The sequence below is a fragment of the Calidris pugnax genome, unplaced genomic scaffold (assembly GCF_001431845.1).
Source record: "Calidris pugnax isolate Ruff unplaced genomic scaffold, ASM143184v1 scaffold28, whole genome shotgun sequence".
NCBI classification, from domain to species: Eukaryota; Metazoa; Chordata; class Aves; order Charadriiformes; family Scolopacidae; genus Calidris; species Calidris pugnax.
Window position 1 is genome coordinate 20,082,811 of NW_015090842.1, and position 7,885 is coordinate 20,090,695.

General features: G+C 61.0%; 1 protein-coding gene across 1 annotated transcript; it reads left to right on the top strand.

The window, feature by feature from the left end:
• The first annotated feature begins 720 nt into the window (after window positions 1-720).
• Window positions 721-3,386, top strand: LOC106888142 (la-related protein 6-like). Its single transcript, XM_014942172.1, is given in 4 exon segments — window positions 721-813; window positions 1,720-2,150; window positions 2,152-2,582; window positions 3,232-3,386. Coding segments are annotated over 4 exon segments (1,110 nt in total).
• The last annotated feature ends 4,499 nt before the right edge of the window (window positions 3,387-7,885 follow it).

The window sequence follows — 7,885 nt, forward strand, 5'->3', positions numbered from 1 at the left end:
GCATAAAGTAGAAGCAGTGACAGTGCTGGATTCTGCACTGAGATGGAATATTCCTGGGCAGGAGTGTAAGTGTGGAGAGGGGTGGCTGGAGAGCAGCCCTGCGGAAAGGGCTCTGGGGGTGCTGGGGGCAGCAGCTGAGGAGGAGCCAGCGGTGTTCCCTGGCACCAAGAGGGCAACCCCCCCATCCTGGGGGGCATCACACACAGTCGAAGCAGGCGGCCAGGAGCGGGGCTTGTCCCGCTGTGCTTGGCGTTGGTTCGGTCTCCCCTGGAGCACTGGGTGCGGGGCTGGGCCCCACCGTTGGAGAAGGATGGGAAGGTCCTCGCATGCCTCCAGAGGAGGGCAACCAAGCTGGTGACAGGGCTGGAAGGCATGTCCTTCCCTCAGCCGGGCTTGCTGAACCCCCCCTGCCCTGGTGCCAAAACTGCTGTGGGGGGACAGGGGAGGTGGGATGGGGAAGGTGACCAGGGTCCTTAGGCCTGGATGGTGGCAGAGGGGGCAGGGGACCATACCTGGTGGTGGGGCCTGGGGGGCCCATGGGGCTGCCCCCACGGGGGGTGCCCAGGCTGCGGGGAAGGGCTGCTCCTGCCCGGGCAGTGGAGCCAGGGTGGCTGAGCCTGGAAGAGAGTCAGGAGCGATGGCCGCGGTCACCTCCTGCGCTCTTGGCCCCAAGAGCGTCCCCGGGCTGTGGGTTGGGGTCGGTCCCTACCTTGCGGGTAGATGGTTTGGGGGAACACAAAAGTCGGAAGCATCCGGGGCGCTGCAAGGGCCCAGGGGCCGTTTGGTGGGAGCCACAGCGGTGGCAGCGCCATGGTGGGTCCTCTCGCCCTCTCCACTGCTAAGGACTCTTTGGTCACTGGGGATGGAATGTTGGGGCTCCCTGTGGCAACCCCCCCACGCCACCCCACCCCTGCTTCTTAGCAGCCTCCCCAGCTCTTTTTGGGGAGGGAAGGGTCTAAGGGGGAGTCTAGGTGCCCCTGGCGCCTATCGGCCCCTACCTTGGGGCTGGGGGTGCAAGTGCTTTTTGCTTTAAACAGTATTTTTCAGTGGGGGGAGGAAGAACAAGTGGATTCAGCCAAGGTGTATGAGGACCAAGGTGCAGCCACAGCCTCCTTGTGTCACTCACCAAATGCCTTTGTGACCGTCCCCTGTGCTTCTGCATTGACTGTAGTGAACCAGAGACCAGGGCAAAGGACCTCGAGGGTGTGAGGTTAAGGTCAGCGTCACTCGGTGTCACGCTTCCCCCCAGCCCTCCCTCAAGTTGTGCCCTCGGGTCCTTTAGTCTCCTGATGGGGAAACAAGCAGCTCTGGGTCCCCCTCAGAGGGGGCTGTGCTTTCCCTGGGTGTGTGACACCCGGGAGGAGAGGGTACCTGGAGACGGTACCCGCAGCTGCACGCTCCCAAAGAAGGCCTGCACACCCTGGGATGACGAGATGCTGGGTCTGTTTGTGCTCTGCGGAACCCCAGGGACCGCATTAGTACAGCCCCTCCTCGTACTGGGGAGGATTTGGCACCACCAAGGACACCCCGGTAGGAGCAGAGGCCTCTCGCTCCTGCTGGTTGCTGTCGCCCAGGAGGCACGGGGGACCATGCGAAAGGGGGATGCTGCCGTGCCATGACCCCATGTTGATGGGGCTGCAGCCTGCCTGGAGGACAGCTTTAGGCTGGTCCCTGCCTGGGGAGACTCACAGGGACGCAGTGACCCCCTCTCTCCCGCAGGTGAACTACCTGACGCGCGACTGGCGGCTGACACTCTGCGCCCTGCAGTCCTCGGAGCTGCTGGAGGTGAACAAGGAGGGCACCAAAGTCTGGCAGCGCGTCCCCGTCCCCGCGTCCCTGCCGAGCATCCCCCCCAGCAAACTGCTGCTGGTCTGGCAGATGCTGCCCCAGGGCCAGGGGGTGCTGCCGCCGCTCCAGAAGAACTTCCTGGAGACCATCCTGAGGATGTTCAGCCCCTTGGACGCCATCGCCTCCATCCGCATCCTGCGGCCGGGCCGCAAGCTGCCCTCGGCTGTGCGGAAATCCACCTGGCGCTCCCCCGAGCTGCTGAGCAAGTGCTGCGTGCTGGGGGAGTACGAGAGCCTGGAGAGCGCCCGCAGGGCCTTGGAGGGGCTCGGCCGCCAGAGCCGCCCAGGCGGCGAGAGCAGCAGGGGGGAAGAGCTCCAAGAAGAAAGCCGGGGCCGAGAGGGAGGCGGCACAGGAGCTGGTGGACCAGCTGGGTTGGAAGGCGCAGGCGGCAGGGACATCCCCCTACGGCATCGGGCACTGCCTGCTCCGCAGCTCCCTGGAGCCGCACGGTGCCCTGGAGTTGTCATCCCTCCTCCGGAACAAGGAGCCCTCGGGAGCCACGTGCTCCAGCGGTAACTTCAAGCCCATCGACTTGGGCAACACTTCCACCGGATCACTCCTCACCAGCAAAGTCTTTGGTCCACTGGGGACAGGCGTGGGCACCGGCGGCTGCTACGGCCTCTGCTCCAGCCCCGAGAGCCCCTGCAGCAGCGGCTGGGGCAGAGCGGGGGGTCTCTGGGGGCCCTGCTGCAGCAGCCCCACTCCAGATGCCTGTCCTGGGTTGAGAGACACGGGTCTAACTTTTCTTCTAATGCTGGGGAAAATTGCCCTTTTAGAAGACTCCAGTGTCTGAATTTGCAAAAATATTTGCTTTATAGCCAGCCAGGCTCTGTGCGATTCAAGGTTTTAGTGTTTTCGAGCCTTGCCAGGTGCAGGGAGAAGGGGGAGCAAGGCCTGACCCAGGCTGGCCAACAGGATTATTTCTTCGCATGGACATCACATTCCATATAAATTGGAAAAGTTTGCTGCAGAGCTCTCTCTCCCTTGATGGCGGCGGGTCCAGACAACTCCTTGCCCCAGTGCCGGAGCCCTGAGCCCTTCCCTTTCTCCTGAAGCCCTCGCGTTGGCAGTGTCCGCCATTTGCTGTCCCTGCTGGGAGTGCACGGCTTCCTGCTGAGAGAATGGGCTGAGTATAATTCTTGTATATCTTACATCAGTGTTGGGATTAATACTGGTTCTTTAGAATTATTGGTAATTATTTAGTCGCAGTCTATTAAATCGATTTTTATTACAACCCTTGTGTTTCTTTGTGTTTCCCAGTTCCCCTTTCTGGGTGGAGAGGGGTCATCGGGTGACGGAATAATTGTCTAAAAGACAATAGATTGTTATGGGTTTTCTCAAACCATAACAATGCCAAACCTCCTCCCGGCAATCCCCTGGCAGCCAAGCAGGTGCCGGAGCACCTCGGCCTGTGGGACGGGGTGCTTTGCCAGCCCCACGGCCCCAATGGCACCAAGGGCTTCAGCAGCAGCTCCGGGAGAGGAGAGTTCACACACTCACAGAATCACAGAATCTTCATGGTTGGAAGGGACCTCTGAGTACATGGAGGCCAACCATACACAAAAAAACCCAAACAAACCCAAAAAACACCCAACCCAACAACTTCGGGCACTAGAGCATGCCCTGAAGAGCCAGGTCTACACATTTCTTAAATACCTCCAGGGATAGTGACTCCACCACCTCCCTGGGCAGGCTGTTTCAGTGCCTGACCACTCTCTCAGGAAAGTCATTCTTCCTAATATCTAATCTAAACCTCCCCTGCCCCAACTTCAGACCATTTCCTCTGGTCCTGTCATTATTCCCTTGGGAGAAGAGGCCAACCCCCACCTCTCTACACCCTCCTTTCAGGGAGCTGTAGAGGGCAATGAGGTCTCCCTTCAGCCTCCTCTTCTCCAAACTCAACATGCCCAGTTCCCTCAGCCTCTTCTCGTAGGACTTGTTCTCCAGACCCCTCACCAGTTTGGTGGCTCTCCTCTAGACACGCTCCAGCACCTCAATGTCCTCCCTGTAGCAATGGGCCCAGAAATGAACACAGCACTCGAGGTGAGGCCTCACCAGTGCCCAGTACAGAGGGACCATCACTGCCCTACTCCTGCTGGCCACGCTGGTCCTGACACAGGCCAGGCACACTGCTGGCTCATGTTCAGCCGGCTGTCCACCAACACCCCCACGTCCTTTTCTGCTGGGCAGCTTTCCAGCCACTCTGCCCCCAGCCTGTAGCGCTGCCTGGGGTTGGTGTGACCGAAATGCAGGACCCGGCACTGCCCTGGTGAACCTCATCCCATTGGACTTGATCCAACCTGTCCAGGTCCCTCTGTAGAGCCTTCTGACCCTCAAGCAGACCAACACTCCCACCTAGTTTGGTGTCATCTGCAAACTTACGGAGGGTGAACGTAATCCCCTCATCCAGATCATTGGTAAAGATATTCCATAAGACTGGCCCCAAAACTGAGCCCTGAGGGCACCACCAGTGACCGGCCACCAACAAGATTTCACCCTGTTAATCCCATTCTGGGTCGCTGAAGTTCCATTACGTTTGGGTTTGGGGATTTTTCTTGTCTTTTTTTCCTTCTCTCCAGCAGAACACCTCCCCGTGGCCCCCCGGGAGCTGCTACCCCCCTTAAAGCGGTTCTGGAGAAACAACTTTTAATTGAAACAACTTTTTAACATTTTCACACAAGAGGAAAGCTCCCATCGAAGCTACTCTAAACGCCCCTTCCTCAAACACACTCCTCTGCCCAAATACCCCTGCTCAAATACAACCCTCTCCACAACTGAATGCCCCCCCTCCCTGAATACACACAACCCTCCCCCCCCATCATCTCTGTCTCTTCCTTGTGGTGGGACTCGGCACCCCCCTCTGCCCCCGGCCCCCTGCGAGAGCCCTGTGCTTGCTGGGTTGTGTCGACAAGGGGCTGGTCCCCTGCTTTGTCCCTCGCCTTTCCCCCAGGGTGGGCATGGCTGGGGGCACATCTCCATCCCCACATCACCCCCAGGGCTCCTAGAACTTTGTCCCATAGAGCAGTTCCTCCAGTAAGCTCACGGCCTCCGTGGTCTCCTCCAGACTGTAGTTGGGGCTCAGCAGCTTCTCGGGCATCTCAAGGGAGTTTAAGTCAAAGCGGGGGACAGTTGTGCCAGTGTCCCCAGGGTCCCTGGGCCTGGGGCTGTCTTGGCCAACCTCCTCAATGCCGCAAGAGCAGCGTAAGAGCCTCATGGGCTCCTCCAGAGCCACCTCCTGGGGCACCGCGAGGTTCCCGAGGCATTGGCTGTGGGGGACAGTAGCGGAGCTGGTGGGGACACTGCTGTGTCCAGGGAGATGGCGCTGTGCCAGGAGATGTCACTGTCCAAGGAGATGTTGTTGTGTGGGGGCATGATGTTGTCCAGAGATGTCTCCACAGGGGTTGCTGTGCTGCAGGTGGTGGTCTCTGAAGACCATTCCTCGATGTTCTCATGGGCAGAGATGTAGTTGGCAGTGTGGTGGGTGCTGGGGCCGCTGCTCTCCCCTCTCTGCCAGTGTCACCTGCGTCTCCAGGACTCGGGCTGCTGCCAAGGCTGTCCTGGTTGACCCGCGCCAACTCCCAGGAGAAGTCCAGGAGCCTCTGGGGCCCTTGGTGATTTTGGGGATATATCTTTTCTTGTCTTTTCTTCCTTCTCTCAAGCAGACTAATTCCCCCTGGCCCACAGGAGCTGGGGGCAGTGGAGGTGCAGCTGCTGCAGGGACAAGAGTTCTAGGGGCAGGAGGGTGCTTGGGGGGTCTGGATGTGTGAGAGACACTGAGCAGCAGCGGGGCCAGGAGCTGCGCCAGGCCCTGCCGATGGCAAGAGGACTGCGCCTGCCGGGGGTCCAGAGAGGCTCCCACCACCCCAGGGGTGTCCCTGGGCCATCCCTGGGGAAGGGGCTCAGCCTCTTACCCCGGGGGGACCCTGACAGGGACCGGGGACCTCCCCCTGCACCTTCTGTCAGCCGGACCCAGAGAGGGGTGGCTGCTTATCCAAGGCACGGTGGCTGCGTTGGCCCCGGGCTCTGGAGCTGGGATGGGAAAGGGGCAATTAAGAGATGAAGTTTCCAGGCACTTCCTGGCCAGTGCAGTGATTTGGGTTTTTTTATTTATTTATTTTAATTATTGTTGCATTTTTCCCCCACTTGCTGGTGTTGGGGCTGCCCAAGGTGCAGGCAGAGAAGGGGAGGAGGGTCCCTGCCTGGCCTGCAGCTCCCTCCCTGGCCATTCCTGGGGTGATTTGGGGTGACTTTGCTGCAGCTTGTCAGGTGAAGCCGGGCTCTGGAGCCGAGCGTGGTGGGACCCGAGGGCGGGTGGGATTGTCCCCAGGCTTTGGGGGACTCTGTCCTGAGCCCTGTCCCCGCAGGAGGAGACACTGGCCGGTTTCCAGTCCAAGGTCTTGCAGCCCGTGTGGTTGTGTGTGTCTGTCCCACCTGGGTCCCCAAGGGCTGTCTTTGTCCCGGGGGCTCCGTGCTGCTTTCTGCGTGGGGCCGTGTGCGTGGGTCCTGCAGGGACCCCTCTGTCCTGGCTGCCCCTGGGGAAGGGGACAGGGGAGTCCCCCCCTGGCCACTGCCAGCCGGCTGGTGGTGGCTCGTCTCTGGGGGCAGCTCGTTGCCCTTTGGGGCTCGCGGGCTCCAATCTGGGGCTCATCGGGGCTGTGGCACTTGCGTGGTGCTGATTCCTGGTGCCCCCTGCGCTCCCTCCCTGATTTGGGTTTTTTTATTTATTTATTTTAATTATTGTTGCATTTTTCCCCCACTTGCTGGTGTTGGGGCTGCCCAAGGTGCAGGCAGAGAAGGGGAGGAGGGTCCCTGCCTGGCCTGCAGCTCCCTCCCTGGCCATTCCTGGGGTGATTTGGGGTGACTTTGCTGCAGCTTGTCAGGTGAAGCCGGGCTCTGGAGCCGAGCGTGGTGGGACCCGAGGGCGGGTGGGATTGTCCCCAGGCTTTGGGGGACTCTGTCCTGAGCCCTGTCCCCGCAGGAGGAGACACTGGCCGGTTTCCAGTCCAAGGTCTTGCAGCCCGTGTGGTTGTGTGTGTCTGTCCCACCTGGGTCCCCAAGGGCTGTCTTTGTCCCGGGGGCTCCGTGCTGCTTTCTGCGTGGGGCCGTGTGCGTGGGTCCTGCAGGGACCCCTCTGTCCTGGCTGCCCCTGGGGAAGGGGACAGGGGAGTCCCCCCCTGGCCACTGCCAGCCGGCTGGTGGTGGCTCGTCTCTGGGGGCAGCTCGTTGCCCTTTGGGGCTCGCGGGCTCCAATCTGGGGCTCATCGGGGCTGTGGCACTTGCGTGGTGCTGATTCCTGGTGCCCCCTGCGCTCCCTCCCTCCCTTTCCCCCTCCTCCCCCCAAAAAGGCACAGACCGGTTCTGGAGAAACAACTTTTAATTGAAGCAACTTTTAAACTTTGTAACACAAGAGAAAAGCTCCCACCGAAGCTACTCTAAACCCCCCTCCCTCAAATACACTTCTCTGCCCAAATACCACCCCCCAAATACAACCCTCTCCACAACTGCACAACACCCCCCTCCGTCCCCGGCCCCCTTGCAAGAGCCCTGCGCTTGCTGGGTGGTGTTGATGGGGGGCTGGTCCCCCGCTTTGTCCCCCTCCTCTGCCCCAGGGTGGGCATGGCCGGAAGCAGCTCCGTCCCCACATCCCCCCAGGGCTCCTGGGACTCTGGCGATGGCTCCCTGACCAAGTCCCCACAGGGCTCCTGGGACTCTGGTGATGGCTCTGGCCCTACGTCCCCCCTGGGCTCCAGGGACTCTGGTGATGGCTCTGCCCCTACGTCCCCCCAGGGCTCCTGGGACTCTGGAGATGGCTCCCTGACCAAGTCCCCACAGGGCTCCTGGGACTCTGGCGATGGCTCTGGCCCTACGTCCCCCCTGGGCTCCAGGGACTCTGGTGATGGCTCTGCCCCTACGTCCCCCCAGGGCTCCTGGGACTCTGGCGATGGCTCCCTGACCAAGTCCCCACAGGGCTCCTGGGACTCTGGCGATGGCTCTGGCCCTACGTCCCCCCTGGGCTCCAGGGACTCTGGTGATGGGC